This window comes from Juglans microcarpa x Juglans regia, chromosome 8S (assembly GCF_004785595.1).
Source record: "Juglans microcarpa x Juglans regia isolate MS1-56 chromosome 8S, Jm3101_v1.0, whole genome shotgun sequence".
In the NCBI taxonomy this organism is placed as follows: Eukaryota; Viridiplantae; Streptophyta; class Magnoliopsida; order Fagales; family Juglandaceae; genus Juglans; species Juglans microcarpa x Juglans regia.
Genome location: NC_054609.1, coordinates 19,617,910 through 19,645,042, shown reverse-complemented (window position 1 = coordinate 19,645,042; position 27,133 = coordinate 19,617,910). Strand labels below are relative to the sequence as shown.

The 27,133-nt window shown below is 38.5% G+C and overlaps 3 protein-coding genes across 3 annotated transcripts; all 3 read right to left on the bottom strand.

The window, feature by feature from the left end:
• Window positions 1–4,373: 4,373 nt before the first annotated feature.
• On the bottom strand, window positions 4,374–7,757 carry LOC121244946 (putative pentatricopeptide repeat-containing protein At1g68930). Its single transcript, XM_041143198.1, has 3 exons — window positions 7,622–7,757; window positions 4,922–7,492; window positions 4,374–4,807 (listed from the first exon to the last, which is right to left on the bottom strand). The coding sequence occupies exon 2, from the start codon at window positions 7,466–7,468 to the stop codon at window positions 5,213–5,215; it is 2,256 nt and encodes a 751-aa protein (XP_040999132.1). The 5' UTR covers window positions 7,469–7,492; window positions 7,622–7,757; the 3' UTR covers window positions 4,374–4,807; window positions 4,922–5,212.
• A 4,506-nt stretch (window positions 7,758–12,263) lies between these two features.
• Window positions 12,264–14,463, bottom strand: LOC121244848 (putative glycerol-3-phosphate transporter 5). Its single transcript, XM_041143070.1, has 2 exons — window positions 13,307–14,463; window positions 12,264–13,044 (listed from the first exon to the last, which is right to left on the bottom strand). Exons 1-2 carry the CDS (start codon window positions 14,247–14,249, stop codon window positions 12,500–12,502), a joined length of 1,488 nt encoding a protein of 495 aa, XP_040999004.1. The 5' UTR covers window positions 14,250–14,463; the 3' UTR covers window positions 12,264–12,499.
• A 425-nt stretch (window positions 14,464–14,888) lies between these two features.
• On the bottom strand, window positions 14,889–26,233 carry LOC121244094 (110 kDa U5 small nuclear ribonucleoprotein component CLO-like). The gene is given in 12 exon segments (XM_041142140.1): window positions 14,889–15,340; window positions 15,734–15,940; window positions 17,795–17,905; window positions 18,237–18,436; window positions 18,516–18,600; window positions 18,896–19,054; window positions 19,156–19,254; window positions 19,397–20,286; window positions 20,289–20,595; window positions 20,781–20,849; window positions 25,126–25,891; window positions 26,072–26,233. Coding segments are annotated over 11 exon segments (2,970 nt in total). The 5' UTR covers window positions 25,870–25,891; window positions 26,072–26,233; the 3' UTR covers window positions 14,889–15,241.
• Window positions 26,234–27,133: the final 900 nt, after the last annotated feature.

Genomic DNA, 27,133 nt, shown 5'->3' with positions numbered 1-27,133 from the left:
AGCATAGAGATTTTATAATGTAGTCCATACTTGGAGTGAGGTCGTGCATTCAAGAACATGAGAAAGAATTGTATCAATCAAGGAGGAATTAAGAGCAGAGATGATGAGTTGGTCTTGTAAGAGCCAACGAGTATATTTGGGATTAGGTTGATCATCCAGAGTGGGGGAAGGCATGAGGATGGACCCATCGACGTAGCCATAAAATGGTACGATCTGGGCTCGCCATAAAAGGTAATCGTTGATGGTGTGCTTAAGGGTGAAAAAGTGAGATGTGGAAGTGACGATGAAGGAGTTGAGGGGTGGTGGTGGAGTGGACAGTGTTGTTTCTGGAAGCTTTTCAATGGAGTCCATTTGATTTATTGAGAAGAAGAAGAAGCATGAGCTTTATGGTAGCTCTGATACCATAAAGAGAAGGAAAGAAAGAAGGCAAAGCAAGTGTTTGGGAAAAGTCCTCAACGACATTTTGATATTCTTAGAATTTGCATATATTTTGTATATCATTTACAATGACTCGTAGGTCCTATTTATATAGTATATCTCAAGAAAATGGAAATGACATTTACAGAGAATTTCATTTGAAATGTACAAACAAACTTGGGACCACTTGCACCAATTTCGTTAGTGTCACAAGGAAATAACGTATTTGGGCCACTTAGTTTCAGCCAATGTGTAAGGGCGGATCCCAAGAAATTACAAGCTACGAAGTACTGGCCTCTTCCGAGGTCTATCAAGGCCTTGAGGGGTTTTTGGGGGCTGACCAAGTACTATCAAAGATTTATTAAAAGCTATCGAGAGCTTGCTGGCCCATAGATCAGAATGTTAAAAAATGATGATTTCAAATTGAGTGAGGAGGACAAGGTGGTCTTTTCAATTTAAAGTAAGCTGTTACTTGCCCTCGGTATTGGCCTTGCCTAATTTTGCAACATCATTTTCTATTAAGTGTGATGCATCAACCATTACTATAGAAACTGTTTTGATGCAGCGGGGGAGACCTATCGATTTCAGCCAAGAACTAAAAGGGAGAACCCTACTCCTATCTACCTATGAGAATGAGCTTTTTGCATTCTTGTCCGTTGTGGCGAAATAGAGACCCTACCTATTGGGTGGTACATTCAAGGTCAAAATAGACTAACAAAGCCTTAAGCACCTACTTGATCAAAGAGTGGGAACCCCGGTGCAGCATAAATGGGTTTCTAAATTGTTGGGTTACGACTTTGTGGTGGAGTACAAGAAAAGGGCTGAAAACCAAGTTGCAAATGAAGAGACTTTGATGCTTATCTCATTCTCAACTGTCTATAGAGGGCCTTCCTAACTCAAAGGGGTTTAACAACATCTGGGTAGTAGTCGATTGACTAACCAAATACAACCATATGACTCCCCTAAAACACCCTTACGCAGCCAAAGATCTAGCAAATTTATTTCTTAAACACATATTCAAATTACACGGCCTTCCCCTCTCCATAGTCTCAAACATAGATAAAACCTCCATGAGTAATTTCTGGCAAGAATTATTCAATTTACAAGGGATCCAGCACAATTAAGTACAGTTTATTACCCTCAAACTGACGAGCAGACAAAAGTTGTAAACAAGATACTGGAGAACTTCCTAAGATGTTTCTCATAGAATAGGCCAAAGGACTGCATGCTATGGATACCCCTTGTGGAGTGGTGGTATAATTCCACTCCCCACATGTCAATCAAAAGGTCACCCTTCGAAACCTTATACTGCTACCCCCTCCCTAATGGCTAGAATTTATACTTGGGACAGCTAAAGTTGTGGCCATGGAAGAACACTTTAGGACTTATAACCAAATCTCATGCCTACTCTAGCACAACCTGCACAGAGCCCAGGATAGAATGAAGAAGTACGTTGACTTAAGAAGAAAAATAGAGAGTTCTCCGAGGGTGATTGGGTCTACTTGAGGCTATAACCTTACAAGTAGCCCACGATGGCTCATCGCCACAATAACAAGCTAGCCCCGAAATTCTTTGGACCATTTCAGATCTTATAATGCGTGAGAAAAGTCGCTTACCATCTAGATCTGCCCTTATCCTCCAAAATACACCCCACTTTTCATGTTTCTCAACTCAATAAAAAGCTAGTCTTCAACAACATCAGCACCAGATCTACCTCCAGTGGATGACGACGGAGTAATTATGCCCAAGCTAGAAGAAATACTCGCTTGTTGTATGGTAAAATCTGAGAATCAAGCTTAGATTGAGCTCTTGGTACATTGGCATGGACAAGGTTCCAACGATGCAACATGGGAGACTTATGCGAAGCTCCGGGAAGTGTGTCCCCACCTTAACAAGTGGGAGTTTTGATCTAGAGTTTCTCTCTCAATTCTGCACAGAGGTTGGAGGGGTCGAAGGAAGTGGGTGACAGGACTCAATTTACTTGGATGACTTTCACTTGAACTAAAGCACTTGTGGTTCGGGCTGAATAGAAGCTAGATTTAGAAGACTTCTCAAGTGGGACCTGCTAGGACTAATGCTAGTAGATTTATTTCGTTTAGTGGTTTATTATGTGTTCCCTAGGTCAATTATGCTTATGTGTTTGAATTCCAGTGTTGTAGATTAACTTTTAACCTTATTATGCCCATGGCCTTAGTTTCTATTTGTTATGTTTGTTTGTTGTGTTTCCATTAGGAAGTCTGACAACATATATGCTGGGTAAAATAAGAGAGCAAATTCAAACGGCATATTAGCATTATCCTATTGTAAAATACTTTATAAAAATAATAATATTTTATAAAAATACCCTTATTTTACGCCACTTTACAATGATATGATATGAAGGTGTTGTGAAGAGTGTTGTATGCATGGGCATCGTTACTCGTAAAAAAACATGATTGATTGATTTGGTGTTTTTGTCTATTAAAGAGACTTTCCAGTATTTGATGGTAAAGACAAGAAAGGCTGGACTTAGGATTCATTGTTCGAATTATTTGTACAGCCAATTAAAAGTTTGATCATTACAACAAGACGGTGCGCTGCAATGGTTTCTTCGTGTGAAATTAAGATGCTACACCTTTAAGTAGTATATTTCCTGAACTATTGATATTATATCAACTTTTCATCAGTAGTCTGTTAAGATTGTACACAAGACACTCTGAAGGCCTACAAAATTTTCTGGGTTGGAAAAATTGGAATCTAGAAGTGCCAATTGTTGACGATGACACTGAGCGAGTAATCAAGTTCTTAAGAAAGACCATTTATAAGCCACATTCCTGGCTTCTTTTAGGCATATATTATGACTGATGTAGAGGTCCTGAGTCTTGGGGGATAGCATCTTGTTAGGAGCTTGCTACCCAAACTCCATCTCAAATGTTTGGGATCATATTGCGGCTATTCATAGTATAATTAGCGTTCAAAAGTAAGAGTTTTAGCTGACTAGAGCCCGTGTTTCATCTCAGGAACCTACATTGATAAGAAATGCCCCTTCACTGGAAATGTTTCTGTCACTTGCCATAGTGCTAAGATGAAGAGGCACTCAAAACATTGCTGCTTACATATCCCCATGCTTCCGTTTGAAGGAGATCATATCATTATAGGTCAATGCAGGTGAATTTTATTTTTATTTTTTCAATGAAGGGCCCTCTACTGTACAATTTGTCTCTGGTTTTCACTGGCTAGTTGTTCGCTCGTCATTTCAAAGACAGTCAGGTTCAATGTGTTGAAAGTCATTCCGGCTGGATCTTCTGGTGGTAGTAAGAAGGCTTTTACCCGAATATAAGGAGATTTTCAGACATGGCCTGCTAAAATGCATTGAGATATTTTTTGTTTTTCCAAAGATAATTTCAACTTCCTTAAGCACCAATTAAGTTTTGGAATTTTGAATTTTTGAAAATAACCAATATGATGGAATTGGAATCTGTTTTTAATATGTTAATTTAATGATGTGTTTGTAAGTTTGATACTGCATGGTGCGTTGGACAAAGATTGGGAGCTTTGGCCTGATCGTAACTTGTTCAGAAAAGTCATTATGATGTCTATCAATAAAATTGAGATTCCGTTCCTCTTATTAAAAAAAAAAGTGAGCACGATCTTAGCCAACCGGAGAAGACACAAATCCTCAATGTTGACGGTTATATTTGTTTGATGCACATAAAAAAACATTGTATTGGAATAAAAGAGCACAACAATTACCTTGCGAATGACAATAATAAAGCAGCAGCACTCCTCTCCACTGCCAGTATGCGAACTAAAAGGAATTCAAAAAAGAAAGAGAACTGACCTTTCTTTAGAAAGAAAAAAAGGGGGGAATATTAATACAATAGTTTTACTTTTACTAGCGAGGAGGGCCTCTAGTACCATCTTTCATGGGTCAGAGTATTTTATTTTTATTTTTATACGACAGAGAGAAATAGAGAGGGAGACCAAGGAAATTTTCTTGTATAAAACAATAAACAAAACTAGCTGACAAAGAGAGACCTATTGTGTTTAGATTCATTTTGACGAACTGTTAAATTTCCAGTAGAATTACACAGAATATTATGCCAGTGATACATATGATTGTAACCAAAATACCTACCTTTAAGAAATTTAGAGATTCCTCGTTAGTTTATGAAGATGTATCCAATGGCGTGATTGCTGACAAAATAGGCTTGTCATCTCTGAGTTTCTTCCCAATAGAGAAGACATTGAGTGGCATGATGATGATGATGACGAAGATAAACAAGTACTGCCAACAATAAGCCTTTAGCTTAATCACGAGTTCGAAGACTTGCTCATGCATCACTCCTGGCCCAGGTTTAGCAATGAGTAGCTGCTTTTACCTCGCCTTCGAATATAATGAATGGCTCGCCTGAAATTTTGAATACCCAAAGCACTGGAGTAATGAACAGAAAGACTGTACTAAACAAAATTTGACCAAAATGTCTATTTTTTCACGTTGATATATTGAGAAAAAAGGGCATACCCATATTGGTGTTCCCCAATCAGAAGAGCTCACTTCTTCAGTTGACATGATTCTCTTACTTGGGGCTTGATTAATTTAAAATCTTGAGAGTTCAAATCGCAAGAGCATAACCTGTAATTTTTCTACATTATCAAGCACTTTCCACAATTGTTGATTTTCGCAAAACAGACTTCTGAGCTCCGATTAATCTCAATGCAAGTATTATGTGTGGAACGAAGTCTTATATCAGTTTTCACTAAACAAATCTGGAATTTTGTCACTCACCTGCTAAATTTTCTATAAGGAACCCCGTTACCAAAAATCACCGCATGAACATGTTCCATCTTTAAATAAATGGAATCGGGCAGAATCCCTTACAAGTATTTCTCTCTGGGTAATCTTAGAAATGTACTTTGTGACATTGTGGCAATCACCGCAGACCCTAAGGTTTTTAAATACACGAATGGGAAGGCCAGCAGGAATAAAAATCAACCCAAAGGCAATCGCAAGCTTCTCACTATGGTGGTTAAGCATCTTTATCTTCTCTGACTCCTCAACATCATGAAGAACATAACTCATATCTGGAACATATCCCTCTTCTACCATTTTGCAATTTAACTTCTCCAGCTCAGAATATATCTGATCCAAAAATGGACTTGACTGGTCATCTGCCGAGAAAATGTGCACTCTGTTCTTATATTTGATCCAACTACATCCAGGTTTCTTTCTCACTCCCTTCTCTCTCATTCCTCTTCTTAATTGGGCCACATCCTTCCATTTCCCCAGTGCAGCATAAATGTTTGCCAGCAAGATATAGCTTGCTGGGTTCTGGGGCTCTAATTCCATAAGTGTCTCAGCTGCCCATTTCCCAATTTCAATGTTACCATGGAATCTACATGAACTCAGTAATGTGGCCCAACCAATTGCATCAGGATGGAAAGGCATCTTATATATAAAATCTTTTGCTTCTTCTAACCTTCCAGCTCGGCTAAGAAGGTCAATCATGCAAGCGTAGTGATCAGGAAGTGGTGTAATTCCATGTTCGTTTATCATTGATTCAAAGTACTGATGTCCTTTCTCCACTAATCCTGCTCTACTACAAGCTGAAAGAACCCCAATGAAAGTAACTTCATCAGGTTCCAAACCTTGGGCCAACATTCTTTCAAACAGATCAATCGTCTCTTTGGCTTCTCCAAATTGGGCAAGCCCTGAAACCAATGCAGTCCAAGAGACTTCATCCCTAATTTTCATATCATTAAACATTTGATGGGAATCTCGGATGCTTCCGCATTTACTATAAAGGCTAACAAGGGCATTGGAAACAGTAATAAAAGAGATCAAGCCAGAGACAACCGCGTGAGCATGAAATTGGGCACCCTCTTCTAAGCTTGCTAAGTTTGCACATGAGCTAATTACACTCCCCAGAGTAAAATCATCCGGCGCAATCCCATGTCTCTGCATATTACAGAAAATCCTAACAGCTTCTTCACTGTATCCATTTTGACCATAACCCACTAGCATTGCTGTCCATGATACAACATTCTTACTGGTCATTCTCATGAAAACTGCTTCTGCATATTTTATGCTTTTACACTTGCAATACATGTCAACAAGAGCACTACCCACAAAGACATTGTTTTCATGATCAGTCCTAATTATATAAGCATGAATTTGCTTCCCTTCTTCCAGAGCCAGGAGACCCCCACAAGCCGTTAAGACACTACCAAAAGTAAATTGATCCATATCCAAACCTTCTGACCTCATTTCTCTTAAAACCTCTACTGCTTCTCTACTCCACCCATTTTGTGCTAGTCCTCCTATCATTGTTGTCCATGAAACTGAATCTCTTTCATGCATACCCTGAAACAAACGCCTTGCATCTTCAACTATCCCATGTCGCAAAAGCCCTGTGATCATGGTATTATGCATAACCACGTTCTTCTCAGGCATCTCATCAAAAACCCGCTTAGCATCATAAATAAGCCCCATTTTCGAGTACATGTCCACTAAAGGACTACCCACAAATTGATATGACTGGAAACCAAATTTCACTATATGTCCGTGAACCTGCGAACCCAACTCAACACATCCCTGATTCGAGGACAGTATGAGCATTGTCGAAAATGTAATCCGATTCAAATTAGTGGGCCCTTTCTTAAACATCAACTTATAAACCTTCACCGACTCAACAAGTGAACCATGAGACGCGTACCCAGAAATAAGAGAATTCCACGAAATCCCATCTTTTGCTGGCATTCGATCAAAGATCAATTGCATTTCCAAGAGATGACCTTGTTTCGAATAAGCAGATAGGATGGTGTTCCAAGAGAAGTGGTTGGGGTGAGGAATTTGATCGAACATGCGGCGCGCATATTTTATGTTGCCTAGTTTGCTGTAGGTATTGATGAGATTGTTTGATAGGAAGGTTTCTACGTCTGTCAACGTTTTGACTATGTGGCAATGGAGCTTCTTCGCTTGGATTTGGTTTCGGGATTCGCTGCAGAGTTTCAACAAGGCACAGTAGTAATTGGAGGACTTAACATTAAAATGAATACGAAAGGTATCCATAACTCGGCTCGGAGTTTCCGAACTCTGAAATAGTTAAAATAAAACGAGCGAGTTAGCATCAATCAGCAAGTAGCATGAGTATTATTAATCAGAGTGGGGAATAAAACGCTGTAAAAAATAAATATTTCTCAGCTATTCAATGATCACGAAGACCTCAATTTAGCGGCTTGCATGCACGTAGTTGAGAAGTAAGACGTGTGAAGATCAATGTGCACACCAGTTCCAAATCTTAGATAAAATAACCAGAAAGGCAACCTCCTCAGAATTTAAGAGGGAAAAAACAAATCACATTAAATGTCGGTTTTAGTTGTTTAATTTTGCTCATTTATTATTATTATTATTATTATTATTTACTTATTTTCTTTTAACCTTTTTGGAAGAGTTTATAAAAATCGTTTAGCTCTTGTAACATATTCATCACAAACACTTGAATTGTACTTCAGCTTCCCTAATTATTCTCTCTTTCTTCTTGTCTATATCAAAACTAACTTTAGGTTTGAAATTAAAAAAATCAAAGAGAAGTCCTACTCATGCGCCTCCTTCCCACATACACCACACGAAATTGGTAATGCGGCTTTTTTTTTTAAGTAAATGTGCGTTTTAGATATTTTAGAGACTCTAAATAGGAAATACTCAAATATGACGTGGGTGGCTTTCGAATTCTTCCCCCCCCTCCCCCTCCGGGGGCCCTCCTCCTCATAATTTAAGAGGAAAAAAAAATCACATTAAATGTCAGTTTTAGTTGTTTAATTTTGCTCATTTAGTTTTTTTTTTTTTTTATGCTTATTTTCTTTGAACTTTTTTGGAAGAGTTTATAAAAATCGTTTAGCTCTTGTAACATATTCATCACAAACACTTGAATTGTAATTCAGCTTCCCCAATTATTCTCTCTTTCTTCTTGTCTATATCAAAACTAACTTTGGATTTGAAATTAAAAAAAAAGAAAAGAAAGAGAAGTTCTACTCATGTGCCTCCTTCCCACATACACTACACGAAATTGGTAATGTGGCTTTTTTTTTAATTAAATGTGCGTTTTAGATGTTTTAGAGACTCTAAATAGGAAATACTCAAATATGACGTGGGTGGCTTTCGAATTCTCCCCCCCCCCCTCCCTCCCCGGGGGCCCCTCCTCCTCAGAATTTAAGAGGGAAAAAAAAAATACATTAAATGTCAGTTTTAGTTGTTTAATTTTGCTCATTTAGGTTTTTTTTTTTTTTTTTGCTTATTTTCTTTTAACTTTTTTGGAAGAGTTTATAAAAATCGTTTAGCTCTTGTAACATATTCATCACAAACACTTGAATTGTAATTCAGCTTCCCTAATTATTCTCTCTTTCTTCTTGTCTATATCAAAACTAACTTTGGGTTTGAAATTAAAAAAAAATAAAAGAAAGAGAAGTTCTACTCATGTGCCTCCTTCCCACATACACCACACAAAATTGGTAATGTGGCTTTTTTTTTTAATTAAATGTGCGTTTTAGATGTTTTAGAGACTCTAAATAGGAAATACTCAAATATGACGTGGGTGGCTTTCGAATTCTTCCCCCCCCCCCTCCCTCCCCGGGGGCCCCTCCTCCTCAAAATTTAAGAGGGAAGAAAAATCACATTAAATGTCGGTTTTAGTTGTTTAATTTTGCTCATTTAGTTTTTTTTTTATGCTTATTTTCTTTTAACTTTTTTGGAAGAGTTTATAAAAATCGTTTAGCTCTTGTAACATATTCATCACAAACATTTGAATTGTAATTCAGCTTCCCCAATTATTCTCTCTTTTTTCTTGTCTATATCAAAACTAACTTTGGGTTTGAAATTAAAAAAAAATAAAAGAAAGAGAAGTTCTACTCATGTGCCTCCTTCCCACATACACCACACAAAATTGGTAATGTGGCTTTTTTTTTTAATTAAATGTGCGTTTTAGATGTTTTAGAGACTCTAAATAGGAAATACTCAAATATGACGTGGGTGGCTTTCGAATTCTTCCCCCCCCCCCCCCCCCCTCCCTCCCTCCCTCCCTCCCCGGGGGCCCCTCCTCCTCAAAATTTAAGAGGGAAGAAAAATCACATTAAATGTCGGTTTTAGTTGTTTAATTTTGCTCATTTAGTTTTTTTTTATGCTTATTTTCTTTTAACTTTTTTGGAAGAGTTTATAAAAATCGTTTAGCTCTTGTAACATATTCATCACAAACATTTGAATTGTAATTCAGCTTCTCCAATTATTCTCTCTTTTTTCTTGTCTATATCAAAACTAACTTTGGGTTTGAAATTAAAAAAAAATAAAAGAAAGAGAAGTTCTACTCATGTGCCTCCTTCCCACATACACCACACAAAATTGGTAATGTGGCTTTTTTTTTTAATTAAATGTGCGTTTTAGATGTTTTAGAGACTCTAAATAGGAAATACTCAAATATGACGTGGGTGGCTTTCGAATTCTTCCCCCCCCCCTCCCTCCCCGGGGGCCCCTCCTCCTCAAAATTTAAGAGGGAAGAAAAATCACATTAAATGTCGGTTTTAGTTGTTTAATTTTGCTCATTTAGTTTTTTTTTTATGCTTATTTTCTTTTAACTTTTTTGGAAGAGTTTATAAAAATCGTTTAGCTCTTGTAACATATTCATCACAAACATTTGAATTGTAATTCAGCTTCCCCAATTATTCTCTCTTTTTTCTTGTCTATATCAAAACTAACTTTGGGTTTGAAATTAAAAAAAAATAAAAGAAAGAGAAGTTCTACTCATGTGCCTCCTTCCCACATACACCACACAAAATTGGTAATGTGGCTTTTTTTTTTAATTAAATGTGCGTTTTAGATGTTTTAGAGACTCTAAATAGGAAATACTCAAATATGACGTGGGTGACTTTCGAATTCTTCCCCCCCCCCCCCCTCCCCGGGGGCCCCTCCTCCTCAAAATTTAAGAGGGAAGAAAAATCACATTAAATGTCGGTTTTAGTTGTTTAATTTTGCTCATTTAGTTTTTTTTTATGCTTATTTTCTTTTAACTTTTTTGGAAGAGTTTATAAAAATCATTTAGCTCTTGTAACATATTTATCACAAACACTTGAATTGTAATTCAGCTTCCCCAACTATTCTCTCTTTCTTCTTGTCTATATCAAAACTAACTTTGGGTTTGAAATTAAAAAAATCAAAGAAAGAGAAGTTCTACTCATGTGCCTCCTCCTCCTCCTCGATTTTCCTTTGCCAACCTCTTCATGTCCACCACCGTTTGGGACCGCCGACGAGAACAACGAACCGACGAGAATCTAGCCACAACTGACCCACCACATTCAGCTCGCATCCACGTTCAACCTCACACATGCTTTTTTTTTCGTTTTATTCGTGAAATATTTTTTTCCTGTTTTTCTTATGCCCTATTTTTTAGTTTTTCTTTCAACTCACATAGGCATTCAGCTCGCGTCCATGGTTGAAACGAATGATGATTATAAGCCTCTAGATTAGTGCTTGTTGTTCGATTTATCAGATGGGATCTACAACTGGATACTCACAGAAGAAAGCAAGATCTGAGGTGGGAGAAGATGAAACGTCCATCATAAGGGGAGGGATTCAGATTCAAAGGGAGAGAGTCATTGACGAATGGGGGTAGAGGAATTTGGTGAGATTCAAAGGGAGGGAGAGGCACACGGCGAACGGAGGAAAAAAGATTTGGTGAGGATTTTTTAAGGAGGTGGGGATTCAGATTCAGAGGGAGGGAGAGCCACACGAGAGAGTTGTTTTAGTGGACCAGACTCGTGTTGGACCGGGTCTGCCAAATCAACTTTCGTGTAGTGTGTGATCTACAAACCGGATTAGAAGTAGATTTTCTCTCTGTCCAATAATCCTTGTTGTGGTCTTTATTACTCCATTTAAGTTTTCCAAATCACTTATCAATAATCAATTTTCTAACCTCGTGAGTTACACAGCTTTGGGCTGTCTTATTATAAGCACAGATTAAGTTCTTTTAATCAAAGAAATATTCAAGCTTATCTTAGGAACAGAAATGGAGATCATTGGGTAGCTCAAACATGAAGTACTGGGCTGATGTTCCAAAGATCAACGGCTATAATACAGTTACTAAATGCATCCCATTCACATCTGATCACTACAAAGCCCTTATTACAAAAATAAACATGTTTCTCTTGTCAACCACTAGAATGTAGAATGGGAAAATTAATAATTTTAACCTAAATAATGAAGCTTAGGGCATAATGTAGTCCTTTATAGTGGAGTGGGAAGTTGATCCTTTCTGCTACGTTTTAAATATTAGAAAACAGAGAATTGTTAATGAAGTTAATGATTGTATAATCAAAATGGTAGTGATCGAGAAGGGTAGAAAGAAAAATATCCTAGGCATCAAGAAATTAACCCAGAGGGTTCAAATTTGTATATTCAAATTTCAACCCCAATAATATATACTAGTTTCCTCCAGTATCACTTCGTAGTTATTCATTGACTTGCAGGACAGTCAAGAACCCAACAAAAGAGCTAGCTTATAAGGTTCTTTTTTTTCGTGGGGACAAATGAAAAAGATTCAGAGAGAGAGGGGGAGGGAGGGAGAGTTAGAAACATGGGAATTGTAAGAAAGTTTTCTTTTTAAGGAATAGAAAAAGAACTAAAGGAAAATCTAATCTATCAAATTGGTAACAAAGGATTTACCTAATAGATTAGCTTTACCTAATACGAAACAATTTAAGGGAAAATCTAACCAAAAAAAACGCAAGGCTTCCAATTAACAAGAACTAAAGGAAAAAAGCCACAAAAGAAAAAGGAAAAAAGAGACCCGGGGGCAGGGGGAGGAAGGTGAACTGAACTCTATCCGAACAAGTAGTTCTACCGTGTTTTACTTGTATACATATAAAAAGAAAAGTAGTTCTTCTGTGTATAAAGACCATCTACCAAAAAAAAAAAAAAGAATGAGATACAACAAAAGCATACATGTATGATGACTCCTGTAACTTCCCTATCAATGTTTCGTTTCCTATGTGAGATATACTTCCCTCCAACTCAGGTGGGAAAAAAGACAATGCATGATGCCGGAGGAACTTCTCGCTAATGGGAGCTCATGATGTTCCAAGACCATTTTCCCGCATTCAATCTCTCTCTAATCTCACTTCTTGCAACACGAATCAAGAACAAACTTGCAAAGAAAACAGAGACAATAAGCATAAAAAAGACACTGTTCCATCCTCTAGAGGATATATATCCAGCCAATAATGGACCAAGAGCTGCCCCAACGGAACCAGTACCATCTATAATAGCAGTAACGGTAGCCAATGCACGAGAATTCCCACTAACCATGCTCTGGGTGCCAAGATCAGCTGCAACAGCGGTTGTGATAAGTGAGTACGGGCCATTAACAAGCAATCCAGACAAAAACATCAACCCAATGTTGGCAAACATGGAGACGCTTCCATATAGCCGGTAGAAAACAAGGGCTGGAATTGATAGTAACAAGAACACAATTGAAGTAACTGCACGAGCATCAATCACATCAGATACAAATCCTGCCAAAATTCCCCCAAAGACCCCTCCAATGTCGAAAATTGTTGAGAGGATCCCAGAAGTTTTATGTGACAAATGCACTCCAGCAACAGCTACAACGAAAACAAATTTATAATGAATACCTCCCATTTACAAATTCAAAAGTGTGCTACAACTTTTACGGTGCAAATGAGCTACAACTTTCATGGAGATCTCGAGCCATTGCTTCACGAAATGGCCCGCCCTTCATTTACAAGTTCATGCTAATTTGGTGTGATTTGTGATAATGATGATGACCAAATTTGTATTGGTAACTTAAAACAAAAATTCAGCTTCAATTCAGTCCTAAATTCATATACAAGTCAAAACAAGTACCTGTGTGCCTTATGTAGAAGGGCAACCAATACAGAAAAGTGTAAGCAACCAGCTTCGAGAAGAATAGGCAGAATGCAAATGGTGCAACGCCCGGTAGCCTCCACGCCTCCAAGAACCCAATTGCAGCCAAGGTATCAGAACTCCCACTACTCACAAGAAGCCCCGCTTCCTCCGACTCCACCCTGTCTGGCCTCACCTCAACATTCATCTCGATCTCCATTCCAGGAGACTCCAACCCCAAGTCCTCAGGACTCGTAACAAGAAACACGAAAACGACAATCCCAACCACAATCACCAGCACACCAGGCAAGACAAAGGACCAACCCCAGCCGAATTCCAGCACCCCCGATGCCACAACGGAACCGATGATGTTCCCAACAGAGGTATGCGAGTTCCATACCCCCATTATCAACCCCCTCTTGTCTTTCCCAAACCAATTCCCGACCACTGCCACCACACAGGGCCACCCAATGGACTGAAATAACCCGCACAGAACTTGGACAACCAAAAAGAACCCCAACCAATGCAGATCCAACCAATACCCTAACCCGAAGAATATGGTGAAAGCTCCACTACCAACCATCCCAAACACAAGGAACAGCCTCAGATCGATCCGATCACCAACGTGACCAGCGAGGTACATTCCAATCGAGTAGGACGATAGGAACGCGAGGTCGAGCTCGCCCAGACGGTGGGTTCCTTGGGGGCCATCAAACGGCGGCCAACCCGAATCGGGACCGATATGGGACGAATTTGGTTCAATTTTGGGACCGAGCACGCTCTTGACGATGCTCGGGGGCTTCCGAGAGGCGTGGAAGGAAGCGTAGGCTAAGAATGTGATGAGTAGGACAAGAAATTGGTGGAAAGTGAAGGTTTTGTGAGGGGGTCTGAGGGTTGGGAATAGAGTGAGAGCTGGAGGTACGTTTAAGGTTTGGGGTTGCATTGCGAAATGGGATGAAGGGTTAGGGTTTTGGATTGCTATATCAACATCTTTTTCACGGGGTTGGGGGTTGCAATGCGCGATTCAGAAACAGAAAATTTGAACTGAATTTTTTCCAGAAAAGGAAAAGCTTTCAGGTCTTTTCCAGACACGGCAACCACAGGAGGAAAGAAGATGATCGAAATTTTAGGACTTTATTTGCCACTAATAATCGTAATCCTTTATACAATTAAAGTCAGTCAAATAAGTAATAAGATAGTAGTCGATCTGGCGCGCGCGCGTCTGTGTGTATACATAATCTTAGCATTAGTTCTTTCAAAAAAAATCTTAGCATTAGTTACACCTCAGATGATCTGAGTCAGATCTAACATAGTCCTAATATTATTACTAACTTATACAGATATTTTAGACTAAATGGTGGATTATTTAAGCTCTTTTCCCCCTGATATTGAAAGGTAAAGGAGTTGAAAATAGAATAACGATATATATATATATATATATATATTTTTTATTTCACATGATCAATGGATTATAGTTAATACTCAACTGCTTCTATTTTAAGTTCACAGCTCCTCTACTAATAGATACAGCAGTCAGAATAAAAATAAATAAAAAATTTGATACAGCAGTTACAAGCAAGGATAGCTCAATATTCATAACACCAAAATATGACAAATTAATTGAACAAACTAGTCACATCGATCACAGATCTTTTAATCCCCTCTCTTCTACAAAAAACACTCCTACAATTAGGATATTACAGCTTCTTCTTCTTTTTTTGTTTATTTTGGGCTCAAGGGAAGATGAGAAGGTCAACTAACTACCCTGTCCTCAACGTTACAGAGAGCTGGCGGAAGGAGGCCGCCGGCGGTAGGGGCGCTTACTGTAAAAACAAGCACAAAAATCACAATTTGAGTTTGGGTTTGATGAACTTGATGTAACCACATTTTCGGATGTGGTCGCACAAACACCAAAAGCCTGAAACGCAGTCTTTATCACAACATTTGCTGATGAAGATCAGCTGCCTGCTGAGCCAGCTCCACCATCATGGCCTCATCAAAGAATTTATTAATGCTCACATCCTCGCTCATTCCCTGCCAAATTCAATGCAAATTCCAAAGTTATTACTGCATAGATGCAAGTTTCCTAGCACTACATAATTATAGAACTTGCATGCTCAGTGGTGTCAAATGACAGAAGGCACACATATTTCATCTCAATCATGCTGGTGAACCAGCTGAAAAGACTATCATGTTGCTCATGCCTTTTATCTATTTTTCCTCTTTCTTTAAAGCAAGCACAACAATCTTCAAACTAGATAATGTTTTTGAACTTCAACAATCTTCAAACTAGATAATTATAGATAACATTGACAAAATATATATAAGGAAAAGTTTGCTTTCGCATTAAAGAAAACAAAACAGACTTCAGAGAGAGAGAGAGAGAGAGAGGGGGGGGGGGGGGAGGAAGCGAGGGAGCAGGTATACCTTTCTACGCCTTGTCTTCACCATAAATTCACGAGCAAGATGCTGAATTGGTGCTGGTTCAAGTGGTCGCAAAACAATGCTCTTGTCAAGAGGGTCCCCAGGCACAATAGCCCAATGATCAAACACTGAGAGGCAAAAGGCTTGTCCTTGAGTATGGTACCTCAAGTCGGTCTCAAAACCAAATGATTCTATGACAGGTAAAAATGCCTGTAAATCCATTGTGAAAAAAAGTTAGGAAACAAGTCAATATACATATGTATATATATATATATATTCAAATTATAATAAGCAATACACCACACTGACCAATGATCTAAATAATTTTCCACGAGAGCAACATTAAATTGTGCTTGCCTGATACAGGCCAAGGGTACAATTCAATCATCCGAGTTACTGGACTGTAACATACGGGTCTAAATTTAGGGTTTAAAACTAGTATTTTATTTATTCATTTATTGGTATTTTAATTTCTTTATATTTATTTATTTATTTTAGATTTTGTGATAACAAATAGATCGATTTAGTGATTCCTTTCCTTTTAAAACTTCGAATATTCTATCCACTTAGTCCCCGTGCTAGTTTCGGTTTCCAGAGTATGAGCAACTCCAAGTCAAACTTTTCAAACTCTCTCAGAAACGGTATCCACGTGAGAATAGGTTCCTAAAGTCTAGGCAATTTCAAATTTCAACCAATCTCTTCACGTTGCTTCCTCCCATCGCCTATAAAAGACTCTCAAGCCTCTGTGATTCACACGTTGATATATCAAGAGAAACAACATTCCCGCATAAACCATACCTCTGCCCAACCATCGTCGACCACCCCGGGACGTCGGAGCCCTACCCACGGTGCCAGAAAACACCGGCCAACTCAACCCCGTTGAACCCACCCCCTCAGGTAAGCCCCTGCCGCCGCGCGCCCCCTTCCTCCCTTTCAGTTGTTTGAGTTTCAAACCCATCTCTCTCTAAACTCTCACTGTTTCTCTCTCCCTCTCCCTCTCTCGGTGTCGCACCACCATAGGGACCCCTCCAGTCACGTCGCCGGTCACTTCTAGCCACCTAGAGCCGCCGACGCACTCTGCTCTCCGTCGGTGAGCATCGCACAGCTCTCTCTCCCGTAAGCCTTTGTTTTACTTCTTCTTCTTTTATTTTATTTTCTTTTCTTTCTCTTTTCTTTTCTTTCTTCTTTCTTTTTCTTTCTTTCTTCTTGTTTTATTCCGTGTGCTTCAGTTTCCCAAAAAGCCCCCCATTAATTCTGTAATTCCATGCATGCCCTTTTGACCCGTGAGGGTGTAATTTCCTGAGCCTCTACTTCTTGGGGCCTTAAGTCAGTCAGATAGTATTTTCTTTAAGTGGTTAATCTCTGGGTCGACAGAAACTGGTTTACAATTTTAAAGAAGGCTAGTATATTTTCAGAAATACATTACCTTTACATGGGCTTTATCTAATTGAACAATTATCAGCATTTAGACACAGTTTTTATAAAAGATTTTTAAAGGATTTCAAAGCATTTGTTGGAGTCTATTAGTAGTTAAATTCCTTATACGTATTTAATTACGTAGAGTATTACGACACGTTTTGCTAGGAAGTTATTAACGTCTAGAATCTCGTTTAGGTAACGCGCTACAAGTTAGAAATCAGGAAGCAGCGCTAAGAGATGATGTCTATGATGATGAAGAGCTGGATGGCCAAGAGTAGATCTAGTACCAAGACTTAGGAATGAATAAGTGATTTTATCACCAGAATTAGATTTCTTTTATGTCATGCATAGGATTAGTTTATGTTTCTTTATATTTCGTTCAGTTTCCAAAACAATCATGTTCAATTCAGTTTTAACGTTTTGATGAATTTCAATAAATGAGGTAATTCAGGATATGAATCTCTTTACCGGGCATTATGTTTTAAATGTTGGTAATATCTCTATCCAACGGGAATGGCGTGTTACAGACACCCAGAATTTTCCTTTCCAATTGATTTTGGGAATTTTTTACAGGTGATCAAAAGGTTTCATGCTCATTTCCCAGAATTTACCAGAGGATCTCTATATAAAGGTTAGTCAGCAAACCTTAACAATATAAGCTGGGGTCCCAGGTTGAGGAACATCAGCTGTAACATGCCCACGCCTGCGGGAAAGCACTGTGTAGATTGCAGAGACACAATCGATTGGGGTTTGTATCTGAAACAACAGCATCACAAATTTAGTAGCAGCTCCAGGGTCATGTCTCTAGACAAGTCAAATCTATAAACAAGCTGTTTCTCAGAATCCCCATAATAAAGTAATTCAAAGAAAGACGTACGAAAAATTCCAAAACTTTGCACATGTTTTAGTTTAGAAGCAAAAGACATAAGGAAGACTTAAATGACCATTATGACATCAGGAAATGAGAGTTATTCTCAATTCCCATTCCCACGATTATCATGATAGCCACCATTATTCCTCAGTCACATGAACAAAAGGAAAAAAAAAAAAAAAAAAGCAATCTTATCTTGATATTATAAAAGTCTACCTCTACATAGTACATTGGTTCCATAAGGCGTGGGGTTGCCATAAGGAAAGCTGAATAGGCCACACGTCGAGCCGTGGGAATGATTTGACCAGATCCCCTATGCAGTGGCTCAGGGGCAATCCTAGCATCAACTATTTTGAATTTAACATTCCTGATAGGTTCATCACAGAGAGGTCCCTCTCGAGCACCCCATTGAAATCTGTCCGAAATACAAAATCCAATTAATGATGGGCTTAAAGTGAGTGCTTGTCATCTAATAGAAAACATCATTCCAATTACCCTGAACAATGGAATCCTTGACAGCATTCAGCAAATTCTTGTCAACTTCACCAGAGAGCGTGTCATCTAATAGAATGTTCGGCCCCTGCATGTACGGCATTTGTCAAATGAATGCATAGAAATCTCAAGAAGGGGCATGAAATAAAAGACTTGAATAAAGAGAAAATTGTCGAATGTTTATTTTATGACATAAAAGTGTCGAAATCCAAGACTCATAAGAAGGCATAAAAAGATGGTATCACTTTCCTTTAATTGCAAAAACAGCATGCGCACACAGTACACTCACTTCATAGTTTATACCTGCTCATCAGATACAAATGCCTATATAGACTGTAGATCAAGAAGATCTAAATCATATTTCGCCTGGAAGGTTCAATTACCTGCTTATCAGGGCCAAATGCCCATATTGACCGCGAAGCAAGCACATCCCAATGATAGTTCTTCTCAAAGAATTCACCAATTGTTTTTCGATTCCAATCAATGCTTACAGCACCATTCTCAATTTTCTCTGCGAGTCCACTCTCCAACGGCTCAGCAATCTACAATATGAGAATTGGTATAAGTGTGCGTACTGCATGAACAGATTGCATATGATACACAATAGCACATAGATCAAATGAAATCCAGATGACTTCCCTACCATGGTTATTTTATTCTTTTTGTTTGGTGTTTCAGCAAAGCATTTCATTGATGAAGACTCCACCACGGTTTCACAGAATGAAACAACAGGATCTGCTACCTGAATTCAAGTGAAGCATAAGAGGCAAACAACAGGCCATCAGCACAATGTACGTCCCTCGGAAAGGCAGAACACAAGATTTGAAAGAGACAAGAATTAATGGGTATAGATGTTAAAAAGGGAGACACGAGGAAATAAATACCTTGACTTCTACTTCAGAATAGAGCTCTCTGAGGTCTTTCATGATAGAATCCAAGTACAGCTCTCCTGTACCTAAAATAGTGTGCTCCCCAGACTCCTCAACCTTAGTAATGGCTAGAGGATAGCTCTTGCTGATCTTCCTAAGACCCTCCACCATTTTAGGCAACTCACTTGGATTTAAAGGCTCAGTAGCCGTTTTCACAACTGGAAGTGTATTGAACTGGAGAGGCCGAAATATGTATACATCCTCATAACGTCCCACATCCTCATCACAAAGTGTGGCAGTTTTCATAATGGAAGCATCCACACCTTCAATGAGAACCCAAGAACCAGCAGGAGCCTCGGCTATTGGTGTCCTATCCCGAGCTTGATAAACCCATAATTTTGTTACTTCTTTTACAGTCATGTCTTCCTCATCATCTGGGGAATACCCTTCTCCTAAAACACGTACAGTCTGCCCTGTCCTAATCCTGCCACTATAAACCCTGCCAAAAGCATCAAAGACACTACAGTCTGACTTGGGATATAGCTTGGTCACATTAACCATTAAGGGCCCATCTGGATCACAATTCTTCATGGCCTTGTAGATCATAGAGTCTTTTGGCCCGGTATATATATGATCAACCTTCCTTGTTGCGGCAGCTTTGGGGGAAGGTATATGCTGAACCAGCATATCAGTAAAGCCCAAGGAATGGCCAAAAACTGAGCTACAAGCCAGCCTCAGCAAAGGCCTGACATTTAGTTTATAAGCTGCATTTGGAAGAGTGACACCAAGTTCAGCAAGAGTAGATTCCACACTCTTTTTATGTTCACCAATCACTTGGCTGTATATTTTGTAAAGGGGTTCAAGCACAAACTGGACAAACGATCTTTCCCCTCCACCCGCAGGGGTTTCTTCCTAAAAGCCCGTGCATCCGGATGATAGTAGATATCTCCCCAAAGCCGAGATGCAAACTTGTCAGCATCAAATGGGATTCCATGGAGTTTCACGTAAAGTTTAGCGAATGATTGTAAAGTGAAGGACCATCCGGCTGTAGCACTTGCAAAACAAACATTTCCAACAACTGGATCAATAACTGGGACATTGCCAACAGCATAAGTGGCAGCAGCTATGTTGTTATTAATGACTTCCAGAGTATGCCTTAGCTTAAAGTAAGCATCCTTTGGGGGCAGTTTAAGTTCTGTTATCAGCCTGTCAACCTTTAAAACAAAGGGTTTGATATAAGAATTCAATGGAGTTATAGAAGCTCACTGCTTAATTATATATCTTACATCTTCTAAACTCATAAAAATATAAACAGGTAGGCACTCCCATTTTTTTCTCTTTTTTTTTTTTTTTTTTTTTGGGGGGGTGTGGGGGCAGAGACAGAGGGAGAGAGAGATACCTTATTGATCACAACTACAATAGGCAGGCGATCTTGGATTGCATGGCGTATAGCCCTCTCCGTATTTACCTATTTATCACATAATACTATAAATATCAATATCAAGCAGTGATATCATATTTCAAGAACATTCTACTAGAATAAAGAGTTGTGATATCATACCATCTCATAAACCTGAAGGCAACTTTTTTTTTATAAGTAATAAGAGATTTTATTCCCAAGAAATAGGCACAAGCCCAAGTACACAGGACGTATACAAAGGAAATACCTACTACTTTCCAAAACCAAAAGGAAAACTAAAACAGATTCTGGAAATTATCTTCCATTACAAAAGTTTTAGCCCACAAACTCAAAGTACTTGAGAAAAAATCCCTAAGTTCTCCCAATGAACGTTCTTTATCTTCGAAGCATCTCCCATTCCTTTCACATGAGACAAGAAGGAATCATCTTCCAAACATGAACATCATTCTTCCTACCCTTCAATCCCTTCCACACTACCAATAAATCCACCACTTCCTTGGGCATCACCCAAAGTAAACCAGTCCAATTCAAAACCTCATTCCACAAGAACCTGGCCACTTCACAATGAAGAAAGAGGTGATTAACAGATTCCCCATCCTTCTTGCACATCACACACCAATCAGCAATGTACATACCCCTCCTTCTAAGATTTTCAGTTGTCAACACGTTGCTCAAGGATACCACCCAACAGAAAAAAGCAACCTTGGAAGGAACTTTCACTTTCCATATGTTTTTCCAGGGAAATTCACAACTCCTGTGACTGGTTAATATTCTGTAAAAAGAGGAGACTGAGAACTTAGAATTTCCTGCAGGAATCCACAGCATGCTGTCCTCCCTACCTAGCATCAACTTTGATCTGTAAAGTCTTTCCAGAAAAGCCTTAACATCATCCACTTCCCAGTCATTAACATCCCTGATAAAGATAACTTTCCACTGAATATTATTGTCAATGCAACAGAAAGAATTTCCTACAGCTGCATTTTGATCCCTTGCAATTCTAAAAAGAGAGGGAAAGTCCAGCTTAAGTGAAGAATCCCCACACCACAAGTCATGCCAGAAAAGTAACCTCTTCCCATCTCCCACCTTCAATCTAATATGATTTGAAAATAGCCCCCATCCTTTTCTAATGAACTTCCACAAACTCACCCCGTACGCACCACTAGTATCTTTAGAACACCAACCTCCCCACAAACTACCAGATTTTACATCAATAACATTTTTCCAAAAGTCATTACTTTCCAAGTGGTATCTCCAAAGTCATTTCCCAAGTAATGCTCTATTAAACAATCTCAAATTTTTTATCCCCAACCCACCACAATCAATTGGTTGACAAACCTTCTTCCAATTAATCAAATGGAACTTTTTTTCAACTCCCTTACCACCCCATAAAAAATTCCGAAATAAACTCTCAATTCTTCTTCCAACCCTTGCCGGCAACAGAAAAAGAGATAAGAAATACGTGGGAAGGTTAGACAAAGTACTTTTTATTCGAGTTAATCTTCTCCCCTTAGACAAGTAGATCATTTTCCAACCAGCTAACCTTCTTTCAATTTTCTCAATCACCTCATCCCAAATATTAACAGATTTGTAAGAAGCCCCCAAAGGAAGCCCAAGGTACCTCATAGGGAGTGAAAAAATTCTGCACCCCAGAATATTTGCCAAGTCTGAAATATTCTGAACAGAACCCACAGGAATGACTTCAGATTTTGATAAATTAACTCTTAACCCCGAAACATCTTCAAAACACAACAAAAGTGCTCTTAAAGCACATAGATTGTCAGAATAGGGCTCACTAAAAATCAAAGTATCATCAGCAAACAATAAGTGTGAGACCTTAAAACTAATCCGGACCTCATTACCCACCACAAAGCTGGACAGAAAATTACCATCCACAGCCTTCTCAATCATTCTACTCAAGGCATCCACAATCATAACAAAAAGAATGGGGGAGATGGGATCACCTTGCCTCAAACCACATGAGCTACTAAAGAAACCAACCGGTTCTCCATTCACCAAAATAGAAAATTTTGAAGTCAACACACAATGCTTCATCCACGAACACCATTTATCACCAAAACCATATCTCTTCAGCAAATAATCAAGGAAATCCCAACACACATGGTCATAAGCCTTTTTCATGTCCAATTTGATTAAAATACCAGCTTTCTCCATTTTAATTCTACTCTCCAAGCATTCATTTGCAATTAAAACAGAGTCTAAAATATGTCTTCCCCTCACAAAGGCGTTTTGTGATTTTAAAATTATCCTCTCCATCACCCTGCTCAAACGTTTGGCCAGCACCTTAGAAATGATTTTATACACTCCATTCACCAAACTAATAGGCCTACCTTTTCAGAATAAGTGCAATGAAAGTTGCATTAAAACTCTTCTCAAACCTCATATACGAATGAAACTCAGCAACTACCTTCAGAATATCTTCTCTAACAATGTCCCAGCATGCTTCAAAAAAGGCCAAAGAGAACCCATCCAGACCCGGAGCCTTATCCCCATCCATACCTTTAACCACATTAAGTACTTCTTCTTCTTCTTCAAACTCTCTCTCCAGCCAATCAGCTTCGACCTGATCTATAGAGTCAAAACCAAGTACGTCCAGTTTTGGTCTCCAAAATCTTCTGAAAACAGCTGCTCATAAAAATTCACTATGTGAGCCTTAATGTCTTCTTGATCCGTGATAAGCCCTGTCCCCATCTCGAAGAACCTCAATCACATTATTTCTTCCTTCTAAGAGAGTTCGCCATTTGATGAAAGAATTTAGTGCACCTATCTCCTTCCTTCAACCACAGCACCCTAGATTTTTGCCTCCACGAAATTTCCTCCCATTAATGCTATATTTTCCAGTTCAGAAACCACCCCTATTTTTCTTATTCTGTCCTCCCCCGATATCACCCCTTGCACCTCCTTCTCATCCAAACCTCTTAACTCTTCCAAAAGAAGCTTCCTCTTGCTATCCAAATTCCCAAACTCATCTTTATTCCATCTCTTTATATCTTTCTTAAGAGATATCAATTTTCCAGCCAAGACAAAACTAGGAGTGCCAGAAAAATTATAGGAATTCCACCAACTTCTCACCCTGTCCACAATTCCCTCATCCTTTAGCCACATGTTTTCAAATTTAAAATACCTTCTCCCACCCTCAATTCCACCACAATCCAACATGATAGGATAATGATCATAACACAATCTCGGCAATAATTTCTTACTCAAACCAGAAAAATGAGCCACCCAAGAAGGCAAAACCAGAAATCTATCCAGCCTTGAAAATGACCTACCATTAGACCAGTATTATCTCCTCCCACCAAAGGTAAATCAATCAGATTTAATTTTAATCTGAAAAAGTAGACATTGCATGTGAAAAATATGATTCCCCCGATCTCTCACTAGGGAAACGAGTGAGATTAAAATCCCCACCAAAACACCAAGGTAAATTCCACCAACCACATACACCCGACATTTCATCCCATAATAAACTCCTACTACTATCCACATTAGGGCCATACACTCCAGCAAATGCCCATTCAAACCCATCCTCAATATTCTTAAAATGACATGCTACCAAGAATTCCCCCCACAAAATGATCCCTCAACTCCACCACCCTCCTCTTCCACATTATTATAATTCCACCCGAAGCCCCATTAAACACCAACTCTACCCAACCCACACTACTACAATTCCACAAACTCTGAACAACAGCTTGATTCACAAATTTCAGTTTAGTTTCTTGAAGACACTTTCTAACCCAACTCATATAAATATAAATAGATAAAGACTTGGTTGGCCTACATACGGACTCTGGTTTATCCCTCAAATTAGCCAATGTTTACAAAATCAACTTCCTAACCCTCCATCAATATGGATGCCTATAACCAGGTAACCTACCATCTTAGGTTTCAAACTTCATGCAGAAACTAATCTTCAGTGTTTGATGGACATTAAGCAGTTTCTTGAATTTAATTTTAGAACCATACCATCCCAGATTAATCTTTTTTTTTTTTTTTTTTTTTTTTTTTAAGTAAGAGATAAATATTATTGATATGAATGAAGTAGGCATAGCCAGTGTACACAGGAAGTATAAATAAAAACACCTAAATACATTCTAAGAGCGATAAATTAAAGATAAGAAATCATGAACAAAGGGTATACCAAAGCCAAAAAAAGCTATAAGATATGAACAAGCTATAAAGCTATAAGATATGAACAAAGGGTATACCAGATTAATCCACGGAGGTATAGGGTATACCAAAGCCAAAAAAAGCTATAAGGTATGAACAAAATTAAGATTTGGATAAACAGAAAATTACTTACCATTACTCCTTCAGCAGCATCCACAATCAATACAGCGCCATCGGCAAGTCTGAGGGCAGCAGTCATTTCATCAGAGAAATTAACATGCCCAGGGGTGTCCATTATGTTACAAAGGTATGATTTTGAATTGCTATCCTCCAGAACAAGCGACATTGGAATTGCCTTAATTGATATCTTTCTCTCTTGTTCATCAATCCTCGTATCTGTGTACCTTAAATGCTTCTCACTATTCACATCAAATGTGGACATGTGATGTGTTTGCTCAATTAGCATATCCATGAAGACAGTTTTCCCGTGCTGAAGGTGCCCGATGAGGGCAACATTTCGCACCAAAATGGGATTTGACATGAGACCCACTAGAAATTGGGTTGGGACATACATAGAAGAATCCTTCACCCCAACCTCAAACTTAATATTCCTAACAGGTTTAATTATCGGTTGCTCCAAAGGTTGCTCATCTTCATCCATAACCAGCGTTTCAACATCTTCACCATAAACCTCTTCAGCAGTTGGGTAGTACTTTTTGTCCTCAGCAAGGACAATCTGGTTATCCATATCAACATCATTCGAGGCCGTTATCCAACCATTTGAAGCAGCAGCTGCATCCTCTCCATCAGATGCCTCGGCCACTTCAGTGGGCCTGTCCGGAAGATCCTCATCTTCATCCTCTCTGTCACTCTCTTGGTCAGACTCGATTTCGGGTCCAATATAGTTTCCAAACTCGTCATATAAACTATCATCCATTTATTTTCTTTTTTCTCCAAATCTGCATATTACACAACCAATTAGAGCTACTTTCAAAGTGAAATTCAATTCTGACTGAGGTTATCTGTAAATTCAATACAAACCCTAAATGAAATGAAGCAATGAAATGAATCATTACCGAGAAAAATTAAAAAAATAAAAACAAAAACAAAAAACCCAAATTTGTTCAGTGTTCACATACCGATTACCGAGAGGCGAGAGGGTATCGACGGCGAGGGGCTGTTGACGGCGAGGCGAGGGGCTGCGTGAGGGAGGGGCTGAGAGAGAAGAGCTGAGGTCTGAGAGTGAGAGTGATGGGAGAGAGTCAAGACTGAAGACGGTCCCGCGGCGGGGGGTGGGGGGGTTGGGGGCGTGGGTGTTAACCGGTTAACCCGTAACCCTAACCCCCAACTAATTAAAACGGCGTCGTTTTCTCCCCTCAAAAGGACGCCAGTTGGAGGGTGGAGATTTGTAAACCCAAACCCATTAAACGACGCCGTCTCATACATCCCACTGATTCCATATATATAGACGACGCCGTTTGGCCTTTGGGACTATAAATAGTATCTATATATATTATATATTATATATATTACTATACTACATATATATATATATATATACACACATACTAATACTATAAAATTATCTGATGATGAGCATTCTCCTTATTCTTTATTAGGGGTATTAATATTCTTATTTATTTTTAATAATATAATTTCTTGTAATAATTATTCATTTGCAATTTCTAATATGTTTTTATATTTTTAACCACCTGTTTTATTTCATTAATTTCTTATTGTCAGTCTTGTAGTGTAACTTTTTGTTTTTCAGTTTTCAATCTATTTATTATTTCTAAAAAATTATAAAGTGAGGATACTAAAGTAGTATGATTAATTTTTGTATCAAAAGTATCTTTTAATTTTACTAAATATTCTTTTTTTCTTGAGGATGGCTAGTTTTATCAATTAATTCTAAGAGAATATCTTCATATTTTGAAAGAACATTAATAGTTTTGTTATAAATACAATTATCTTTATTTAGGCAATAACAAACATGATCCACATCTTCTTCTTCTTCTGATTCACTATCAAAACATTATTCTGAAGAGTTTGATTCTTTTAATTGATAAATTTCTTCAGAAAAATTTTCTTCTTCTACACTTGACAGTGTTATAAAGATATTTAATAATTTTTATTTTAATGTCTCAAGTGTATCTAATTCATCAATTTGTTGTTTGACTCTACAATTTGACTTATAATGA